Genomic DNA, 23,532 nt, shown 5'->3' on the forward strand with positions numbered 1-23,532 from the left:
TGACAGTATCCTATATATTTTTCAGAGCCAATTCACCTTCAGAGTCTATTCAAAACAGAAACAGGAAAATTCTAAAACCATAAAGCCATAGATCTTAATGTATTTTTGAATGACAGTCAAGGCATAGACCAGGGTTAGCGAAACTATGGCACGTACGAAAATTTAGCTGACACGTGGACGATTTTTCAAATTCAATTTATTTATGTATAGTATTTTTCCGGATTCTTCATTATCTTTCCGTACACCCACATATTTTTAGCCAACAAATTTTGTTATCATTGAATGGTATGTTTGTTATTGGTTACAATAAATATTAGGCTAGAAACACGATGAAAGATAGAACCTCAAGAACTCAATTGTAATTCTAAGCCTTTTCAATAGAATTCTTAAAAAAACAGCCAAAAATAGTATTTGTGAAAATTTGGCTCACGTAAAAAGTTTCGCCAACCCAGGCTTAGACCATTAACAACATAATAGCGCCTGTACACGTGCATGGATTTACTTGCGCTAATAGTGTATTTTAAACTATCGCAATAATAACTGTTTACATGTAAAAGTGCTGACTGTCTTATCGATCTCATTCCTCAAGAGTAGCGAGACACGACCTTGTCACTGTATGGTACTATTTGACAGGTCGTGAAAATCGGTTATTCCCAAAATGAGTTTTTTTACCGGCAGTTCGCCACTACTGTTCTACTGCGCAGACGTGCAGATATCGCACAGTCTAATAGTCGCGTGAAAATTTAGAAGCTTCTGAACTTTTTTGATGCATGCATGCAATCTTGTAATTTGCACAATAATATGTGTTTACACGTGCATTTTTTCGTTATGGCCGCGATAATACGTACTGTCAGCAGTAAATCCATGCACGTGAAAACGGGGTATAAAGCTATTTTCTCTGAAATTTGAAGATGTTTTCATTACTATTTATTATTTCGAATAAAAAAAGTATTCCAAAGGAATTCCATACTAAATTAAACAACTTTACTACCTTTGCATGGACAGAAGAGTACAAAAAGATATTAATTCATACCATGAGGATATTTTATCAGATTTGTGGCATACACCAATTGAATTTTCTAAAAGCCATTATAAAATATTGAACACAACTGCAACTGCCTTAAGAATAATTTGAAGAATTTTATAATTGATTTGTGGAATAATTATTAACCTATTAAAACTATACAAAAATAATATAATAACTGAAGCGGCGCCATAATATTAATTTCTTAATTATGATGGTCCATTATTTTTTCCCTTGCTGGAAGTTTATAGAATATCCTTTCGTCTCCGGGTCTTGGGTCATCTGGAAATTCTCAGTGGACAGTCCGAACGGCTTGAGAAAGAGATTCCCGAGGTCTTTCAGCTTGCCGAGCATTTCAGTTTTCATTTTTTCATTTCTTTGCTCTATAAGCGGAGGAAGCCTAACGAGAGCCTTCCTTGCCTCCTGGTGGTCAGGATCCATTTCGGCGATTTTGGTGAAATCGGCTAAGCTCTCGTCCAGTTTGTCAGTGAGCTCGTAGCATTGTGCACGTCTGAAATGTATCAACAGTTGAATACAGACTAGTAACAGTGAAACCAATCATTACATTATTATTTAATTGCTTAAAACTCAAGATGGGAAAGTTACTTTTTGTATTTCACAGTAACATAATATCATAATGAATAAAAACCAAGAAGAAACACTAAAAATTTCAATGTCAACTTAAATAATAATATTATATTTTAATATCTTGCTATTTTTGATAAACTTTTTGATTTTTCTATAAAAATCATTGACGCAACACTTGCATGGAAAAAAAATACCACAGAGCCGCATAATCGTGAGAGGATTTCTTCTACATCTTTGTCTAGGACACATAGTCATGACTTCTTCTACATTCTACAAATATAGAACAACAGAAGAGTATTTATGACCGCCGGCCATTTGATGTTATTTAAGATCGACCTTTGAAATTCAAACACCGGACCAGGCACTGACGCATGCCGGCACAAAAAAAAATGAATATATTTTGTATGACAAAGATGTATAATATGTCTTAAGGCCACTGTGATGTATGCAGTTCATAGCCATTGCCTAGAAAAGAATGCCACGTAGGTGAAAGAGGTAGAAGCGATAACCAATGAACCAAACGTAAATTTGACTTTACCTAAAATAAGCTTTAAGATAGCTAGCATCGTTATTTATGGCTTTGGTACAATCTTCAATAGCCTTTTTATTAGAATTAATCTTCATCTTAGCTGCGGCCCGATTGCAGTAGAGCTTGGCTCTATCGTCAGGAAATGACAACGGACATTCTCTTAAGCCTTCAGTATAAAAGTTGATAGCATCTTCATATTTGACAGCTTTGAATTCATTATTCCCTTTATCTTTCAATTCCTCCGCTGTTTTTCTTCTTTCATTCTTCTGCTCTTCCGTCAACACAACTTCTAAATCTTTTAAGACTTCAATGTCAGAATCTTCGTTCTCACTATCTGAATTTTCACCATCTTTAGACTCATCGAATTTATCTGGATCGAAGGACAGTTTATCCTTTCTGTTTTCGATGTCATCCGGTTCACTTCTGCTGGTGTTGGCTTCCGGAATGGGACTGTCGCTTCGACCATTGGGCTTTTGTACATATTCTTCGGATATTGGAAGTGATGAAACTGTTTCTTCCCGCGATTCCGATGACAATAAAGAAGATTCCAAATCTCTTGTTAGATCGTGTATTATATCTTCATTGCTTACAGGACTAGACGCTGACGGTTCACTACTTGATTCAGACATATTGGTAACTGAAAAGAAGGAAAAAGTATCTATAGAATATACGTCAGACTAGTATCTAAGCAGATAGAACATAACTTTGAAAAAGTACCAGAAACATACATAAAAATTCTTGAAAAAATCTTCAGCCCAGAATGTATAGAATGTTGACATGTCAAATCGAAATAAAGACGAAAGCCATGCATAAATCAAAACTGAATGACAGCTTTGACAATCTCAATTAACAAGGCAACATTGATAATTGTTGGCATTTTTGAAATCCTGATTGCCCGATAATTATTAAATTATAATGTTAAAAGTATGGTACTTTCACAACATAAATTGAAGAATTAATAGTTAATATAAACAAATTCCCATAAATTTTTTTTGAATGGGCTGGAATGAACATTTAGATAATGATATAAATTAAACCAGGGGGGGCAAACTTTTTGGATGGAGGGGCAAATTCAAGAATTCAAAATGAGCGGCGGGCCGCAAGTAAATTACCATTTTTAGATATACACTATTTACTATCACGAAAAATAAACATTACAAAAAAAATATTGCGAAGAATGAAACTGTTGTACATTTTTTAACATTTTTTTAAAATTCAGGTGTTAATTTTGTAGTTGATATTCTCAAAACTGCTTGTAAATGGGCATCGGAGATATTTGATGGTAAAGAATTTTTATTGAAGTTCATGATCGAAAATGTTTGTTCACATATCGAGGGCTTAGTGTCAAACAACACTATCTACAAAAGTGCAACTTTACAGGAGAGCCAAAAATCGTTATTTTAGATTTTGTAACTCAACAAGGGAAATGTTTATTTAAAACCTAATGTTAATATTTTATAATTTATTGTGTATTGTACATTTATCTTGCTTATGATGATGTTAAAATTTATAGGGATAGTTTTTAAAAAATATGAAAACAAGGGTAACTTATGTATTTAGCATTAAACTTTACTGACGATTTAATAAGAAATTAGAAAAGATTGACATAACGTTGTTTGACTATCATGTAGCCATGAATGTAAAATAACATTATCTCAAAAAAAAAACAACACTTTTTTGTAGATAACGTTGTCTGACTTTAAGCACTCGATATATAGGTTGATCCAAAAATAATGAACATTTTTCTTGCATAATCTTTAAGTTGGTCGAATTTGTCTGAATTAAGGGCATTGTAAAATTTGGAGATTTCTTCACGACGATGCAATTTTCTTAAATCAGTGTCACACTGCAGATAAATAATCTCAAGTTGTAGCTCTGTTGGTACACTATCAATATCTATTGAAAATGGATCGCGTAGTATTGCTAAAGAAATTTTAATCTATTGTCAATATTTTTTTAAAAATTATAAAAAAGTTATTCGTAATCAGAAGTACAATTAATGATGGTCGGCCGCAGTTTGCCCCCCCCCCCTGGATTAAACTGTTATAAAAGACAAATATTATATCATGGTCAATTACATCCAATGAAAAATTTACTAAAATATATTTTACTATATTATTGTTAACAACTATAACACATTGGCGATGGGTGGAGGTAGTCTGTTAAGATCCGACATAAATAGTGCACACTAAACTTTGTCAGTCATACTTATTTGTTTTCATTGAATTAAGTATACATATTACAGATTGGTGTTGTTTAGTTTTATAAAATTCAGCCCTGCCTTACCAAACCATAACCGATAAAAAATAATCTTCTATCTATAAAATATCCAAAATTATGTATGGTTTAATGGCATAATTTTAGATATTTTATAGAAAACGAATATTTTTTGACCATTATCTACAGCAATGGCTTGGATTAAGCAGGGATTACTTAATTGAATTTTAAAAACTAACAAACACTAGATACAAAACAAATACTTTTGACTGACAAGGTGCACTATTTTTTTATATCAGATCTTATTATTATTTATTTAGAGTACCTACCTACTTACATACAATAATTGACTGCGATGTGTTTATATCCGAAGGGTCATCGGTTTTTCAGTATTGGTTTCAAGTTAAATAATTTGCGTGTAGTTATATTACCAATAATTTGCCTGTGTTTTTCACGGAATAGCAATTGTATTACAATACAAAAACATCTATCACTACGCTGAGCACAGGTTAGGATTGTTAGGAGTGACAGCAATCGCAACCATAGACTAATATACTTATCGCAACATAGACAATACATAAATGACACAAAGAAATTTGACAGCTAGCAGTGCTGCCAAATAAGTTTAATTTTTTCCATAAAACTTAACACAGATAACACGATCATACTATTGTAAAAATATTGTTTTATCAAAACGAAACGATTTAGCCACAATACAAATTCTAGAATTTTATGATACTGTGGGTTTCAAATCTTTTTGATTTAACGATAGAAATATCGAGTAGGTACCTAATAATAAGGGTTTTGTGCAGGACCGTGGCAAGGTCTTTTGGCACCCAGGGCAAGCGGTAGATTTTGCAGCTTCACAACCAAAACATTCGTAATTCCTGAAAGTAACAATATAAACAATATAACAAAATAACAAAGACCTAAGACCTTCCTACAGTCTTCAGACACAACCATGACACAACACAGTCGAGATCACCATGACTGGTCTGGCCAGTGGTTTTTAATAAAAAGCGATTATAATTATAATTATTTATTTATTCATTTCAACTAAATATATAATTAATATGTTAATTCTAAAACTCTGCCCATACAAACCGAGTTTTCTTAAAATTCTGGTATCATTTTGGCGCCCTCTATTCTCCTGCAGTACCTTGGCTACCAGGGCGATCGCCCTATTCGCCAGCCCTTATGCCAGTGCTCCATTGGCGAGCCAAAATTCCGAGGACAATAAATTGTCCGATTTGTGTATGTTCTACTACCTACTGATCAACGAACAAATAAAAAAGTCGAGCTGTCAAAAGTCAAAAGTTGCGATTATCGTAATGTCTTCCGATAATCGTATAATTTTGTTTTATTTATATGTAGACTTGCATAAAATAGTATACCAGTGAAAACAACAAAAGTTTTACGTTTTCTTTTATGAATTTCATAAATGCAAATTTTTAAAAAATCGGTGTGTGTAGGTACTTATGTACGCGCGTTAGAAGTTATACTTCTTTGGCGTAGCAAAATAAAATAATCACACACCGCGTTGTCCAAATTCACACCAACCAAAAATATTCAAACAGTTAGAAAATAGTTTTCACATAAACTAAATTAGGTATGTAATACCAAACAAAAGTAACGTACCTATCACACTGAAAAACATTAAGCTTAGTTTTGACAGCTAATTACATATAAAAAGGAGTAGGTAAAATTCACAACGCGAAAGAATATTTTTCACCAAGCAAAATAATACATACCTACTCCTTATTCTATGGTCACTATGATCACATCAAAAAATAAATTATGTGTTACATGTCACACGCCAAAGATACACTCAGATCTGATTTTCCAAACGCGCCTAAAGAAGTATAACTTCAAAAATAATTGATAAATCTCTCGTTTTCTAATGTGTAAATTAACAAAGTAATCAATGAAAATGTGTAAAACCATTATTAGACGAAGTCTGGCAACTCGGAGAGTAAAATATCAAACATATTGTTTGAAATCCAACCAGCCTGGTCTGCGGATTAAAAAGTCCGCAGATCTGGGGTGCTCCACGCGAAAAAAAAGTCCGAAGACTGTAAATCGTCTGACTTGCGTGCCAATGGAGCGCCGGCACTAGAATCGGCCCTCATTTTGTGTTTATTATCAAATTACCGCAAAAACGCAATTTTCAATAGGTACCTACACGAATTCATTAAATTTAAAAATGTTGCTTCTTGCAGTTAAGTACCTACCTAGGTACCTACTGAACCGATGAAGTTCGAACAGCACGAAAACCCAAAGATATTTTGGAATTTCACGGTGAAATGTATTCAAATATTTAGAAACATACAAATTCAATGGTAAATTTAAAAAATTACCAACCTGTTTCAAATGTTTGACAATTAAAAAGTAGTGGCATCCATAGATTCAATACATAGACTAATATACTTATTCCATCCATCTATTTTGTTTCAAAAGAATAATATATAGGTGGGAATTAATCTCACAATGCAATAATCAAAATTCACAAAAAAAAAATAACTTTAACATTTGGAAAATAGTTTACACATATATTAAATGATTTGACAAATAAATAGATGAAATCACATAAAATAGTTTGTTTCACAAAACAAAAATCATAAATCACTCATTGTAAATATAAATTCACTCAATTTTGACAACTGCACACATTTGTAAAATTGTTTTCACCGATAAATAATATATCGCACAAAGAAAAGGTAGAAATTCACAAATGTCAAACTAATAATTGTAACAATACAATTTTATTAGAAAGCAATCGCAAAAATGATGCTTAGGTGTCAATATAATGAATGTTTAACGCAGTAATATAAATATGTATATATATTATTTGATGTAAATCTACAACCAAATAACACCACCTAGGTATACTTATCTTTTTCGATTCATCGATATAAATTTTGGTAAATGTGGCGCAGATGCCGTCATGAGATTGTATAAGTATCTTTTTTGAACTAAACCTAATCTAACCTAACCTAATATAACTTAACCTAACCTAACCTAACCTGACCTGACCTAACCTAACCCAACCTAACCTAACCTAACCTAACCTAACCTACCCCTACCTAATATTACATAATATAATCTTAGTTTTTGATAATGAAGTAAGTATCAAAATCTATGAGCATTTTAAATTAACAATTATTAGATCGAAAAGCCTATGCGCCGACAGAAAAAGGTATTTATTATAATTGTCTACATGGAATAAACTGTTTTCGTAAAAAAAAATCATAAAAGCTCATGACGGCATCTGCGGCAGAATTACCTAAGTTTTAATTAACGTCACTTTTTAAATAATTTTTAAAACCTAATACATACTTATGTTTTGCCAAAATATTGTTTAAAATCATTAAACCTAATTTTCATAGTGTTTATATTCTTTTACGATGAATTGGGTTACAATAGTATATTGATACGTGAAGACTACTTTTTCTTAGTGCAAATCGATCATTTGATTGTTGTAGTTGATTTGTGAATATCATCCATTTCCGATGTGACGAACATCTTTTTAAATGTTGTCAGCGCTTTGTGAAAACAGTCCATAATATATTAAACTTTTTGGTCGCATTACTTGGTTTTCTTTTGTTTATGACTGTTTTTGACAGTTCTTCTGTTAGCAAAATAGATTACCAGATTATAATTATTAATTGCAAAATAATAGGTTAATAATAAGTACTAAAAACCGATTAGCTATCCTATGTTTGTCACCACTCTCAAGAATGGATGAAATAGCTATTAAAAGTGATATTTGCCGGCTATGCATGCGAAATGGAGAATTTCAATCAATCTTCCATCCTTCCGGTTCTATTCATTATGCCCAAAAAGTGATGTCTTGTACAACGGTTAAGGTTAGATAGTTATTATTGATGTGGTGTTATTTTGGTTTTACAGATACAGTATCTACTTCATCGTGTTCATACCTTGAGTAGTTACTTATCAATTAACTGATACTCTTTACCGTGTCAACCAATTAATAATATTTACTATATGACAGAGAAGTTTATAGATTTCTTCTTTAGAAGTTATAATCTCAGTATACTTAGATTTCATTAAAAAATGATAAATGGTCGTGCGGTTATCTGCGGCACCATAGATATTATTTTTACTGTAAAGTAAGGTACATTAGTTATAACAGAATATACATTTGTATATGGGTCTTGATAATCTATTTTGATTGTAATATATCGATTAGAAGCTATACTCAATAGATACATACCAACATAGATGCAGTTACCTTGACTTGCATCTGAATCGACATAAGAAAAGGGGAGATACATTTCAAAAATATCCGTGCACTAGCCGGATGCAGCTCACTACAGAGTTCAGAAAATTTAAAATTTTCCATCATGACTGAAGACCGCTCGTACCCTGCGTTACCTTACCAGCTGTGGCGGCCGGTGATTTTTTGGATTGTAATTTTTGAGGGTGCGCTGGAAACTTAACTTATTGAAAAATTAAATCAATTCGGCGTTGTTTTTGATTTGACAAAACGTTATTGACATTTTTACCTGTATATTTTATATTTTTGATAAAACATGTTGCGAGTTACTTAAATCTTTATTGGATTAGTTTTAAGAAATGATTGTATATCTTATAGTAGATAAATACCTCTTACTTTTAACGGAAGCCATCTTATTCTATATAAGTACATTATCTTTAGCAATTTGTACGCTGTAGGAATAATGATTATTATGAAACTGTACTTTGTGAAATAGTATTAAGATTAGCTTATCACTAGAATTCATGAATTAATAATTTTCTATATTATAAATAACCGACATCATTTCGCGTTTATTCAACACACAGGATAATGAAATATAAATTTTCCAGAAACGCGGTAGGTAGCAAAATTATTTTTATCTTCACTGATTTAAATTGGAGTACACATAAATCAAAATATCTTACCGACATTGTATTATATTTCTTACCCATTTTAAATTTAGAAAATAATGAATTCTATTGTTTTTAGTTTTACAGGCATTTTACATACGACATTGCTAAATATGATACTAAACATATTAATTTGAGCGTGAACAGTAAGCTGCAGCATCTATAATAACAAACCATAATTCAAATCTGTAATTGCTCTCTACTCAGACCAATATGATATCATTTTACCCAGTCCGCACACGATATTCTGTAACTTACGCATGCCGAAAACGATTAGCACGGTTTAAGTTGTTTTATAATGGCTTTAGTTCATACTAAGCATTGGGTTCATTTTAAGTAAACTAAATATATTGCCGGGGCGCAAATGATTTCAGTGAAGATGACGTATACGATGCATAGTGCCTATATTATCACCTATTGGCAATACGGGCACATCGGTTTATGGTTTGCATTACAATAAGTGAGCGATATAATATTAAAAACCTATGAAGAAAAAATATAATTTACGATGTTTCATAGCAATGCAAGCAGTGCAGTGCACTTGTATGATGTTAGACCAGCCGCCGCTGCTTACCAGGTCTCATTATTTCCTCTTCACTTTACCGGGTACATTCCTCATGCCCTCAGACATTTTGTGCTTTAATTCTAGCAATGAACATCCTGTTGGACACTCACTTCCGAGTTGCTGTGACCTGTCGCACATCTAAACTCGTTTTGATTGTAACACATCAAATATATTGTTGGTGTTCACAAAACATATGTAATTTAATGTACCTCTGCTCACAAGTAGAATGCTACATTTTTGTTTGGAAAAAAAAAACAGCTGGTGTCCCAATCAACATATGTCACCCCACTTGGGGCGCTCAGGTATAATTCCAAAACGTCGCACTGGCATATGTGCAGGAGCTGCCTTTTCATTTAATTTCGGTTAGCCACGTCACGTCACTGTCCCGGTATGGTTTCGCCTATGCGTTTGGAAGAAAGTTGCTACATTGTGCCAACTTGCGATTCATGACAATATCCCAGTCGAGATGATTTTCAGTGTACGACTGGGCTTGCATTGCTCTAAATAAATGTTTAATTTATAGGTTTTCCCTGATGATAACTTACCTTCGGTCATCTGTCTACCCTGTGTTGTAAATCTCAATAATGCCTACAGCTTCAAACAACAATGTGAAGAATCAGATGTGAAGTTAAGATATCACATCAGTGATTCACTCAACAGCCTCACGCCATATATCCAAGCTTGCGAAGAAAAGCTGACTGGAGGGGAAGAAGCCATAAAAGATGAAGACTTAACCATTAAAAATGAGGATATCAAACTTGAAGATGACGAATATATAGAAAATGGCCTATACTTGGAAGACAGTTTCATTGACCAATTAGAAGAGGAAGACAGACCCCTTTCTAAAATTCTTAAGCAGAAATTTTTAAGGAAAGTAAAAAAAAAGAGTAAAGCCAAAGTTAAAAAAATTAACGGAATTGTCAAGTTTTCGTCGAATGAAAATAACGATGAACTGGAAAAAGGTATAAAAAAAAATCAAATTTTAAAATAAAACCTGAAGATACGTGATGGAAATTGAATTTAAAATTTTAATTGATGAGAGTTTTGCACTAGTCCGTAGGACCCGGGTTTCCCCTTTCAGCATTATCACGTACATGGCACATAATATTATCTATCTTTCGAAATAATCTTTTGTTTTATTCATAAGATGTTTGTTATGAAAACAAGAACGTGTTTCCTCTTTAGCTTTGTGTTTTTGTAACCTTAAACTATTTTTTCAATGAAGTTTACTCATAAAGCTCGCATTTTCTTAATGTAAATGATTTCAGTTGTGATAATGGAAACCAAGTAGTTATTCTGAAAATGGCGCTACGTTTTTAAATGATTTAACTGACTTCTTGGGGCTTGCCAATGTTTATGTATATGTTTCACCTTCAAAATATTTTACTATTGCAGTCATTGATAAAAAGGTGAAGAAGTTGAAAAAATCAGCTGGTAGAAATCCTGCACCGACACCAGATTCACAAGATGAGGAACAAATTTCAGAAATACCTGTCAAAAAGACGAGGAAGAAAAGCAAGGAAAAGCAAACCTTCGAATGCGACATTTGTACAAACGTGTCGGTCAGCAAAAGCGCTTTGCTGATGCACATGAGAAGTCACACGGGTATGAGTTCATCCATAATATTTATTTACTCGCATAACGGTGGAGATCAATAATATGGATTATAATCGGTGGTGTAGTACTAGTACTAAAAAAGTTATGACTTATTTTCTATATTGTGCAACATATTATTTGTTGTTAACTATTTGACGAAGTGTAGGAGCATGCTCCTCCCTAGAAAAAGAAGTCCCACTTCACCACTGTATATAATGTTTATTATTTTTAATCTGCCTTGAGCTGTATAAAGAATTATTCCTACCGAACGCTGTTTCTGCTGCACTATCATCCGCAGAAAACTATTCGATCACAACATCAATTGACCATTCACTAATTATATAGCACTGGCGGTCGCCAGTCTGTCTCGCTAGGACTTGCAGACGGCCTGGCGGTGTTGGATATTAATATAATTGTGAAGTATGCATAGACGGCGCCATAGTTTTCCCTTCGGGATGGATTTTCATTCATCTCAGACAGTTTGACATTTCGCTGATTTGTCAGTTTTACGATTTGCAAGTCGTCACTGCCAATATAAATTTGGGGTCATATGCGTAGTTTATTTTGGAGTCTGGCCTTCACAATATTGTCTGACACCACTTCAGACTGATAGGCCAAGCAGAATAGCTGGCAATCGTCGATTGCTATCACTGACATTTTAATAGAATATAATAATACGAGGGTGGGTCAATAAGTCCTTAGAAAAGCCGACAGGTGGCGCGACTAGTACTGCAAGCGGTTTGTTTTCATGCAGCGGCACTACCGATTCAGTATGCTGCGAAGTTTCAATCAGATTGGTCGGGTTGTTGTGTGTTTCTCGTACATTTAAAAAAAAAATTTGCTTGTGGAAAATGGAAAAATGGAAAATGGAGAAAATTGAGTTTAGAGTTGTTATTAAACATTTTAATATAAAAGGGTTAACATCAAAGGAAATAAAAAATGAGTTGGATTTAGTTCACGGCATATCTGCTCCTTCACTTGCAACTATTTATAACTGGTTAAATGAATTTAAACGTGGTCGTACATCAACAAAGGATGAACCACGCTCAGGACGTCCTGTAGAGGTGACTACACCAGAAATGATCAATAAAATCCACGATATGGTGTTAAGTGACCGAAGATTAAAGTTGAGTGAGATATTTGAGGTTACAGGGATCTCAAAAGGTAGCGTCATTTCTATTTTACATGACAAATTGGGCATGAAAAATATTTCTGCAAGATGGGTGCCGCGTTTGCTCACAGTCGACAATAAACGCAATAGGGTGGTGGCCTCTAAAGCCCTGTTGTCGCTCATGCAACGCAATCCGGATGAATTTTTTCGTCGCTTTGTGACTGTAGATGAAACATGGATACACCACTATACTCCCGAGACGAAAGAACAGTCAAAGCAGTGGATTGCGAAGGCAAACCATGTCCAAAGAAGGCGACAACCGTAAAATCAGCTGGTAAGGTTATGGCTACTGTATTTTGGGATGCACGTGAAATTATTTTCGTTGACTATTTGGAAAAAGGAAAAACAATAACAGGGGATTATTATGCATCTTTATTGGACCAGCTAAAAAACAAAATTGAAGAAAAACGGCCTCATTTAAACAGGAAAAAAATCCTCTTTCATCAGGACAATGCCCGTGTTCACACATGTTTACGATCAATGGCTAAAATTGAAGAATTAAAGTTCGAATTGGTCGACCACCTACCGTATTCGCCAGATTTAGCCCCCAGTGACTTTTTCCTTTTCCCAAACTTAAAAAAATGGCTAAGTGGACAACGTTTTTTTTCAAATGAAGAAGTCATCGATCGGACAAATGCTTATTTTGAGGACCTTCCGAAAACTTATTTTTCTGACGGCTTAAAAAAAATTGAGAAACGTCTGACCAAGTGTATTGAGCTCCAAGGAAATTATGTTGAGAAATAAAAAAAAAATACAAAAATAAAACCTGTTTTAATGCTTTTTTCTAAGGAATTATTGACCCACCCTCGTATGTTTATAAATTCACTTTTTCATTCATACTTATTTGTTTTCGTTGAACTAATAAAACATATTATTACACGTCATGTTGTTGGTTAGTTTTTTATAATTCATCAAACCCTGCCTAAACCAAACAATAGTAGTTAAAAATATTATTCTATCTATTAAAATCCTTACATTGCTGACAGCAGAACTGTTATGTCTCCATTAGATATAATTAGCATGTTATTTAAATGTGATAATTAAATACTCTGCGGTGAGTGAGATATTAAATATCCAAAATGATGTATGATTTAATGGCATAATTTTAAATATTTATAGACCGATGCGTATTATGGCTTGGTTTCCCAGGGTTTAATTGAATTTTAAAAACTAACCAATACCATCTGTAAATTGTAGTCTTATTTCAATGTAAACAAATACGTATAACTGACAAAGCTTAGTCTGTACTATCTATGGTGGATCCACCCTACCTCAACCCATCGCCACAGCAGGATAGTCTAATTTTTCATACATTTAGATTATTGCATTACAATATGTTTTATTTATTCAATCGGGGAAGATCCCATTAGATTGAAAAAAATGTAAAAAACTATGTCTCATAATGCCTTTTATGATACTCGTAATTACCACCCAGAAGGGGAGTGTCCATATGCTTTGGTTAGGCGCAAAAATAATATTTTATTTTAAAATTCGTACTTAATGTACTAATGAATAAATTCCAACTTGCTAAATTTATTATTTAACAAATTATCTGGGCGGGGAAATAAAAAAAATTATATATTTATCATGTAAAAAATGGAAAAAGTAGCAGGTACTTACTTATTGTACTTAATTGTGTCGTAAAAAGGTCATAGAGGACTATATTTGACTATAAGTATATTATATTTCACTTAGAAGTGATCAAAGATAAAATGTATTTGGATAAAATAATGTCATTATTAAAAGAAACATTATTGCAATTTAATTTTTATTGAGTATTAATAGTTCCATATGATCCGATTTGGATTGGACATGGTCGAAGGAAGAAGATTAATAGTTACTAATGATATAAAATAAGAAGAAGGGTTACTGTGATTTTATATATAATTATTATTATAAAATATATAAACATCATTAATTTTTAATTACTTGTATTAAACTTCACATCAATTTCATTTACCTACCTAAATGTAAAAATAATTCAATTATTACTGAATCAGGATAGTATGTGATACTTACTATAATATTGAGAAGAACGCAATATGTATAATATAATGTAGTTTCTTATATTACTCGTAAGTCTGAAATTATTCAATTTATTGATTAAAATTAAGCAGTATTAAAATTATCGTCATCTTACAATAAATGTCTTGATTGAAATTGATTATTTATGGGTTCTAATAGAAATGTCACATTTTTTCGATTATTCCTGCCAGTTCTAAATTTGAATTCTGACATGTCAAATGAACTTGTTATAGGCGAAAACAATTGACAATCATTAGTCTATTAGTTTGACAGATAAGTGGCTGTGAAGTGGTTTTAGATTATATTTTAGTAGTAATTAGTGGGGAAATATGCATTTAATTCTTGTCAAAACCCATAGTACGCCAATGTGGCGATTTCAGATTTGAATAGTTTTGTGGAATATTAATTTAGATTTGTGAAATATCGATTATATAGAAAGTTTTAAGCGACATTATAATCAATTTGCGGTAGATAGACAGTAAAGTAGCGAAAATGCATGGTGACGGATATAAAACGCGATTTAAAAATGATATTATCTGTGATTGTGTCGAGTTTTGTCAGATTTGTGCCCGATTCAAATTGAAGTAAATTCGGGACTCTAAAAATTGAATTGAAATAGTTTAAAAATCAACAAAATGGTATTTAAATAAAAAAAATTGTGCGTTTTCCAAAATCTCTTAGGATAATAATATATAGGAGATTCTCATGTGACGGTTTGCAGTTTTATTTATTTGTACGCAGTGGTGGCTCGTGAGTCTAGAAAGTGGGGGCACACTGCTGAACGGTCAAAAAAATCTATGTGTATATTTAAAAAATAATTTCATTACAATCTGATTAAACTACTTTTTATTCAAACAAAAAAATTTGCATTATTTATTGAATATAACTTAAATGTAACTTTTAACAACCTTAAATCAATTTTTAGAAAAAATTCTGGAATGGATGGGACTTGAACCTACAACTGTCAAATTCCGCTGCTTTGCTTTTTTGGTTCTTTATTCACTAAATCCAATCGAATCAAATATCATACTTCGACCTCAGACGGATAGTGTTTTTTGGTGTGGTCACAGAACAGATAATAAATAGAAATGTAACGTTAATAACGCGTACTCTATATGTAAATAATAAGTGATTCTTAGTCTCAGTTATGTAGGCTTCATAAATCGCCGGCTAGCAAGCAACATACTTACAATCTTTTCTCAGGGCGTGGCTTCTTTGTTTCTGTTAATACCTATAAAATCCTTCCAACCCCAGCATACAAAGTGTGTGTGATAATTATTTTGATATAGCTATAATATTAATAAGATGGGCGCCAGATTTCGTCCTTGTGTATTTACAGCTATTTACTGCTATTTACTGCTTGTGTATTTACAGCATGATAATAATCTGACATATACATGTGGTACCTCTTTCATTAACATGTTTGATATGTAACAATATTCTTTCTATAAAAGAAGTAATATTGATTGCCACCTGTTGTGATGTTGATGTTTATTGATCAGGAGAGCGTCCATGTGAGTGTAGAGTGTGCGGTAAAGCATTCTCCACGGCGTCCAACTTGGAGCGGCATTTACTGAGCCACTCGGATGTGAGGCCGCACTTCTGTCACGTCTGTGGCCGCACCTTCACTATGCGTAGCTCCCTCCGGACGCACATGCGAACCCACACCGGGGAAAAACCCTTTGCGTAAAAACATTTTCAAATATTTTATACATATGTAAAATTAAATGGCATGACTTCCAAATAGTGTTATATTGCACCGTTAATGTTAAAGAATGTCAGAGTATTTTCTATAGAATGATTGTCATCGCACCAAGCTCACAAGGTGCAGCATATATTGAATTGATGAAGGAAAGTACCTTATGTAATAGTAATTTGTTGATATTTAACTGAACAGGTGTGAAGAATGCGGGGCCAAGTTCTCTCAGATCGGATCACTGGTGACGCACCGCCGGCGCCACACCGGGGAGCATCCGTTTGTATGTGATCTATGCGGGGGTGCCTTCACCACCCATGGAGGCCTCGCCCGACATAAGAGGACACATTCTGGAGAAAGGAAAGCTCAGTGCAATGTTTGCGGTCAGTATCAAAAATCTGCAATTTTGCACACATAATTTGTGCAATAATCTATTATTATGATATGGTGAAACTAGGTAATTCACTCTTAGTCTGAAATTTAATCAAATAATAGGCAGTACGGTGTATTTAATGCGGTTGGCATTCATGATAAATTAGCTTGGAATAAATGGGCATGTCCAAATTATTGATCTATTTTTTGATATAATATACGATAAAACAGCTTGCAAACAGACATAAATCTCAATAAAGGAGTTATCACCTATCATCTAATTGGACACCTATCCAATTTCTTGATATCCTGCCAATTTACCTACTTTCTGTGATTCTGTGATGTGTTTCTGGCTTGACTTAATAATATGTATATCTGTCAAAACAAAATATCTACGAACTAACTTAATATTTTGTTAAAATATATTTTTTTCAGGAAAAAAGTTTGTATCACTAAGTTACCTTCCGGAGCATATGAGATTACATACAGGGGAAAAACCCTTCAAATGTAAAGTGAGTGAACTTTTAAATAATAAGAAGTGTCTAATAATGTTGATTTCCAGATATTTGATTGCTAGACCAATGATTTTGATTTTAAGTATTAGGTACATCCTTAGACTATAGATATATCTAGACGCCACCCATTATTGCATTGCTAAATGAAGCTGCATGCCGTGCGTTTGGTTTGTGGGCAAGCGAACGCATTCGTATTCAAATGTTCGAGACCATAGACCATTTCGCTAGTGCTCGCCCAAGTCGCTTGCACTAGACGCTCAGAATTAAAATATATTTTTCCATTTTTTTTACGTTATATAGTATTTTTAAGCGGTCAAAATGCAACCATTTAACCATTTAATTTAAGTTATTTCAAAGAAACACGGTCACTTGATATTAAAATATATAATAATATACAAATAAATTATAACGAACATGTATCAACTTACCTATGAAACGTAATACCATCTTCTTGCTTATCAGTACGGCAGACACAGAACCATCTTTTCTACTTAATTAACTAAAAATATTTACCACTGACTTTATGTTTAACACAAAAATAGCTATTTTAGCAACACGGTTATCGACGCATAATTAAGCAATAAGGTAAGATTTGGCGGCTACACCGAGCAAACCATCTCCCAAATCTGTAAACCTTTTATCTTACTCTAAAAGCGCATGTCGCAGAGGTTATAAGGGTGCCGAATACTTTCTCACTCGCACTTATGCATCGTTTTTGTTCAGGCCTTGGGTACATCGTTATTTGGATGGACAATAATTATTTAAAAAAAATGATTAACAATGTAAGAACATCTTTTGTTGTTGTTTTGTAGTTCTACTAGTTATAGTCCAATCTTGTTGCGTGAAATGAATTAAGTACATACCTATTATATTGGCATATAATATATCCATATTTTTTGTTAGATTTTAATTTTAAATTTTTATCAGTATTTAAAAATTCACACATTAATTATTATTGCCATATGATCCCGATCAGCTTTACATAATATTGCATTATATAATTGAAGGTGTGTGGCAAAGAATTCAGACTAGCAGGGAATCTGTCAGTGCATGCAAGATCTCACGCTGTAGCTGGGGCACACGTGTGTCCTCAATGCGGAAAAGCCTGCACCGACTTGAAAGGACATCTTCGGATACACTCTGGCGAGAGGCCTTATCCCTGCGAGCACTGCGGGAAAAAGTAAGCCAATTCTTCTAATTCCGGGATGCGGAAATCAAGAATTCCACTCAATTTCTTAATCCTGGAAGTTCTGGGATTGAGAATGTTGGAATTACGGGATTAGTTTTATTATAAATTATTTACAGAAAAAAGATGTTTTACCTATTTTAAAAATACCATTAATGTCCTAATTTTCACGGGGTTTTGGGATCGGTAAAAAAATATATGGTTATAAATTATAATCCTCAATGTAAGTAAAATTATTAACCAAGAAAGCGCTACTAAACGTGAAATTTCTTGTATGTGCTAGAACTAAAATTTTTTTTACCAAAATTTCACTTGTTTTCGTCTAATCCTGGAATTGACAGAATATTAATTCCGTAATCGTGGTTCCGTAAACTTTGCAATGTTTGTTTTAGGTTCAGACAGTACAGCACACTGAAGTATCATATCTCCACACACACCGGAGAGCGGAAGTACAGCTGTCATATGTGCAACAAAGTATTTAAAACTAATGAAATTTTGAAGGTACAATATGACCTAATTAATAATAAATTATTACATATTATTTTAATTAATCTATTAAAAAGTAAATCGCCATTTCTTAAAAGCTTGGCGGCTATATTAACAAAAGTTTTTTACGAGGAATGGTGGCTAGCCTTCATTCAACCCACAGGGTCCTTCAACTGCATCAAGACAAATTTAATTACAATTAGAGGTGGGAAAACTGGTTGATTTTGAAGACTAACAGCCGTATTCATACACTCTCAAACCGCACTCAACGCAGTTAGTGGTTTATCGGCCGAATAAGAAAACTATAAAAAATGAATACGTCACGAAGATGCGTACAGGAATGCGCACCAAACTTAAAATGGCGGCGATCTGCGCGATCTGTCAGTGTCACTTTAATATACGTCTAAAATGAGTTCATCACAACAAGCGTTTAGTAGGTTTAGTTCGTCTTGATTGAAGTTAACTGCCTGTCGTCGTTGGGCTATAGATGGATTCATGATGGTAAAAATGCTAAAATTGTAAAAATGTATACAGATAAAGGAGGATCGATGGAAATGTCAATATTGTCAATGAGCCCGCGAAGCTGTATTGCCATATTATGGAAATGTTTACTGGGTATACTTTATCCTTTTGTGCATTAAGAAATATAAAATGAATATGATATTATAACAAATAAATTATTTAAAGTTCATGATAATTATCCATTTATAATTATTAAATTTATATAGTACCGTTTGCACATTTTTACACCTATTCACAATTTTAAATTAATTATCGGGGAATCAAAATTTAAAAGTTGGTAACATTAGTCACGGCATGACGCGTATTACGTCAGCGACGTGACGTCACTATTCTATTTAGGTTTATGATTGCAAATTAGCATTAAATAGCTTGAATGCAGTTTGCTGTCATATACATACGCCAGTAAGTATACTTACTACCAGTATAAAAAAATACTTAGTATCGAAACTTGTTCCAAAATATTTACTAGTATTTGGGATATTATATAGAGCGTTTGGCGTACTTGGCTTTTCAGAAGCCATTTTCACACAAGTTGTTTATATAATTATTATCGATTTACACAATCACGCATAAAATTTGAATTCAGTTTATAAGTTCCAATTATAACACTAACAAATTGAGATACTCGACGTGATGAAACCAGATAAACGTGTAAATACCTATCAGAACTCGAACACTAGTACCTATTCCGGGACTTGCGACTGACATCAACCGACATAAAGCTTGTCACCATTTCTGTCCTTCAATATACCAACTTTACAACAGGGGAGAAAGAGAGAGCAATGATAGTTGAGTGTATCACGGCTCGACATACGTGTATTATGCTACCTCGCTCTCGCGCATTTAATCAAAGTTGGTTAGTTATCAAAGTCATTCAATGGTATTGAAAGTCTACCAACTAGCGAGTCGCGATGCCGATGATCTCATCGCATGCGTTCGAACAAGTTTATTGGGCCTCACGTACTGAGTATGGGTAGTTGCATCTGAGACTTGAGTATACAAACTGGTGACAGTATTTCCAACTCCCCTATATTCACAATACACATTTTTGTATAACATGGAAGATAGGGGACGAGTGAGATTAATTGATACAACAGAAGCGAAGTAAACACTTCGGTGATAGTGATTATAGAAATATACAGAGCATGGATCCTTGTGGATAAATGAAATTGCTAACAACCATTCTCATAAAAAAATCTGTTAAAATACTTCCTCGTGACATAGCATAAATCCTCTATAGATAGTAGAACCAATAAAAAGAAACTGTTACCTACGTCAATGCATTGCCATATTAACCTTTCTTTCAATTACATTTTGTATAGTAAGTACTTACTATAATTAATCTTGACATTGTCTAAAGCCACATTTAGACCAAGCCAGCGAATGTTTGTTCTTCCCCCACTCCAGCGAAATTCTTATGCTCGCTCAACAAAAAGCGTTTACGTCAAGAGAATTTCGCTGGAGTAGGGGAAGAACAAACATTCGCTCGCTTGGCCTAATGCAGCGTAATAGTTTTATGAGCTAGATAAAATAAAAGATATGTTTTTTAATTATTATGGAAATTTCAAATTTTGTGTGTGAAAGGAAAATATTTCTGACTTTCTCAGGAGAGCCGGAATCAAAACTTAACTCGATATGTGAACTTCTATGTTTCTGTGTGAAATTGACTGATTCAGCGGTGTTAATTTGATTAACCCCATTTCTCCTTTTCAAATAATATGTGTTACGGTTAATTTGAGACATTCAGCTCATTTTTTAATACAGTCAAACTTGGTTATTACGAGGAAGATGGGACCGACTGAATTTACTCGTTATAAGCATTACTCGTTATTTCAGAGAATAGGTATTTTTAAATGAGCAGTCGCAATTCAAACAAAAATACACAATTAGAATTTTTCCCCGAAACAAGCATGGCATTCATAAACTACAAATAAAAGAAGTTGTTTATTGTAATGTACGTTGGTAGGTACCTACTGACAACAGCTTGGATATTTTACATGAAATTTCAACCATATGCGAGGATACTTTTTCAATGTTGTCGGCGAAAATACCAATTCGGTACTTAGACACTTAACTAGTGTCATAAACGTAATCCGATCCCGGCGGCATCGGTCTACGGTCGGATTTTATTGCTTAGGGTCGAAAATGTTTTTAAATGATCGACACATTAACAGTTTTAAGAAAATTTTTGCTCGGTATATCCGATAAGTAGATAGAAAATCATAATTTTAAATGTCAACGAATGATTCCTCATTACATCCGAGACCTCGCTATGTCCGTGATCGTAATAACCGACTGTATATTACTTTTATTTCGTTCACAGAATTTTTATTGTATGTGTTTGTTGAAGTTAATGGAATTTTTTCTATTTTTTAGGGCCACGTGAATTTGCACACGGGTGAGACCCCGTACAATTGTGAAATTTGTAATAAACCATTCCGAAGTAATGAATTAAAGAGAAAACACATTTCCAAAAGCCACAGAAATCCCCCAATAACTAAGAAGAGCAAAGCCAAAACTAAAAAAACCATAAAAGAGAAAGAACCGTTGGAAACTGAAAATTTAGATTCCGATATCATATCGAACAGCTTGAACTCGTTTTCTGTTGACGCTGACAATATCTATGGTTCAACCGAAGACGGTGTTAAGGATGTCCAGAAGGGTGATAAGGATAAGCAAAGTTTAAATGTTCGTCGTAAGATACCGCGGATAATTCAGAGGAACGAGAAACAGCTAGGAATTAATGATTTTGATATAGAGATTTCTAATATAGTTAAAATGGAGCAACCATTGCAGAACTCTTCTATTCAAGAAAATCTTGTGAAAATTGTTCAATGGAGAAAGAAAACATAGATTTTCATTGATATTCAGCAGTTTTTTTGAGCCACGCCCCACCAAAGTCACATCTCTATGTTGCAAGAGGCTGTACCATCCGTTTTCCTATCACTATAAATAGGAGTCATTATTTCTGTTATGACATTTGAAATTATTTTGCAAGCGCATGAAGTATGGTTAAGTTAGTAAACTGCCCAAATATTAAGATCGCTCAGGTGCTATTCCGATTTTCATACATACCTAATAGTGGCCATTTTTAATGTTCATTATAATTACTTTCTCAAGTGCAGTTATAAACGGTTTTATACAAATTTAATGTTACATGAATTTTCATATAAATAATAATGCCAAATTGTTGTATTAATGGCTGCTTATAGCGATGGCTCAGTTCCATAGTGCTATAACTAGGAATAAGTAGTTTTGAGTAATGGCTGATCAATGTTTTGACTCACCTACACTGACTTGTAGAAAAGTGACAAAAACATTGGCCCTACGAGTACAACTAGTAATTTTTTGGAGTTGTAATTTTCTGGAACTGAACAAAACTTGAAATTTTTGACTTATCATACTATGGAACTGAGCCGTGACGGATCGTCTTTTTATACGCCCTGCAAATTGGCAAATAAATGTCATAGCAGTAGTGTGAAGTTCTCTGCAAATGAACCTGCAATGCAAAGTCACTCGTAGCCAACTAAAACAGTGGACCTTTTTTTTGCTTTTTGCAAGCAATTTTGATCTTTTGATCTAAACACCTTGGATGAATAATTATTGATTCAATCAAATTTTTCTAGAATTTCACTGTTAAATGTCAGAAAATGAATTGGATCTGTATTCTGGTACAAATGTATTTGAAATGGTGCTGTAGGCAGATGCTGCAAGTCTCATGAACGGACTAATGAACAGCGAATTCAATCATAAGCGAACTTCTGTTTGCTTGTGCCGGACTGTCGAATTTTTTGGTCGTAGTCAGAGTTGTTGACAACTTGGAGTAACTTGTTTATATTAACATGATATTATGTCAAGTGTCCATTATATTACACAAACTCAATGTACTCAAATAAATGATGTGTATATAAGTCGAAGGGTGTTTTATTTGTCACTTCTTCTTAACCCATTGATGACAGTTTTAAAAGGGAGAATAAATGGACCAATAGCCAGATTTAATTTTGTAGTAAATTTGACGAGAGTTTACTAAAACCTAAAACTGTTACAAGTTGTATGTTTAATTTCAATATTTAAAAAAAAAACATGGCCAAAACAGGAAACAAACTACTGCTTATATCGTTTAAACACAAAT

The 23,532-nt window shown here is 33.4% G+C and overlaps 2 protein-coding genes across 5 annotated transcripts; one reads left to right on the forward strand and one right to left on the reverse strand.

Annotated features, from left to right (window-relative positions):
- Positions 1-204: 204 nt before the first annotated feature.
- On the reverse strand, positions 205-4,911 carry LOC147077982 (tetratricopeptide repeat protein 1-like). 4 transcript variants are annotated; one of them, XM_085961056.1, is made up of 3 exons: positions 4,790-4,911; positions 2,151-2,778; positions 205-1,535 (listed from the first exon to the last, which is right to left on the reverse strand). In XM_085961056.1, the coding sequence occupies exons 2-3, from the start codon at positions 2,768-2,770 to the stop codon at positions 1,247-1,249; spliced, it is 909 nt and encodes a 302-aa protein (XP_085817182.1). In that variant the 5' UTR covers positions 2,771-2,778; positions 4,790-4,911; the 3' UTR covers positions 205-1,246. The 4 variants fall into 4 exon arrangements, with proteins under 4 accessions (XP_085817182.1, XP_085817185.1, XP_085817183.1 ...); XM_085961059.1 differs by having other exon boundaries at positions 4,696-4,911; XM_085961057.1 differs by having other exon boundaries at positions 4,692-4,911.
- A 3,068-nt stretch (positions 4,912-7,979) lies between these two features.
- On the forward strand, positions 7,980-23,315 carry LOC147077983 (uncharacterized). Its single transcript, XM_085961060.1, has 9 exons — positions 7,980-8,224; positions 10,355-10,793; positions 11,227-11,436; positions 16,126-16,309; positions 16,521-16,702; positions 17,127-17,203; positions 18,214-18,386; positions 18,785-18,893; positions 21,777-23,315. The coding sequence occupies exons 1-9, from the start codon at positions 8,096-8,098 to the stop codon at positions 22,251-22,253; spliced, it is 1,980 nt and encodes a 659-aa protein (XP_085817186.1). The 5' UTR covers positions 7,980-8,095; the 3' UTR covers positions 22,254-23,315.
- Positions 23,316-23,532: the final 217 nt, after the last annotated feature.

This window comes from Rhyacophila brunnea, unplaced genomic scaffold (assembly GCF_057557595.1).
Source record: "Rhyacophila brunnea isolate RB1 unplaced genomic scaffold, BYU_Rbru_1.0 scaffold_12, whole genome shotgun sequence".
In the NCBI taxonomy this organism is placed as follows: domain Eukaryota; kingdom Metazoa; phylum Arthropoda; class Insecta; order Trichoptera; family Rhyacophilidae; genus Rhyacophila; species Rhyacophila brunnea.

Bases quoted from the DNA above. Each gene is read 5' to 3' on its own strand.
- LOC147077982 (XM_085961056.1), bottom strand. From the start codon at position 2,770: ATGTCTGAATCAAGTAGTGAACCGTCAGCGTCTAGTCCTGTAAGCAAT. The intron at 1,536-2,150 runs GTAAAGTCAAAT...GATACATTTCAG, and splicing joins TATCTTAAAGCTTATTTTAG to ACGTGCACAATGCTACGAGC.
- LOC147077983 (XM_085961060.1), top strand. From the start codon at position 8,096: ATGGATGAAATAGCTATTAAAAGTGATATTTGCCGGCTATGCATGCGA. The intron at 16,310-16,520 runs GTAAAAACATTT...TTAACTGAACAG, and splicing joins ACCGGGGAAAAACCCTTTGC to GTGTGAAGAATGCGGGGCCA. The intron at 17,204-18,213 runs GTGAGTGAACTT...ATATAATTGAAG, and splicing joins AAAAACCCTTCAAATGTAAA to GTGTGTGGCAAAGAATTCAG.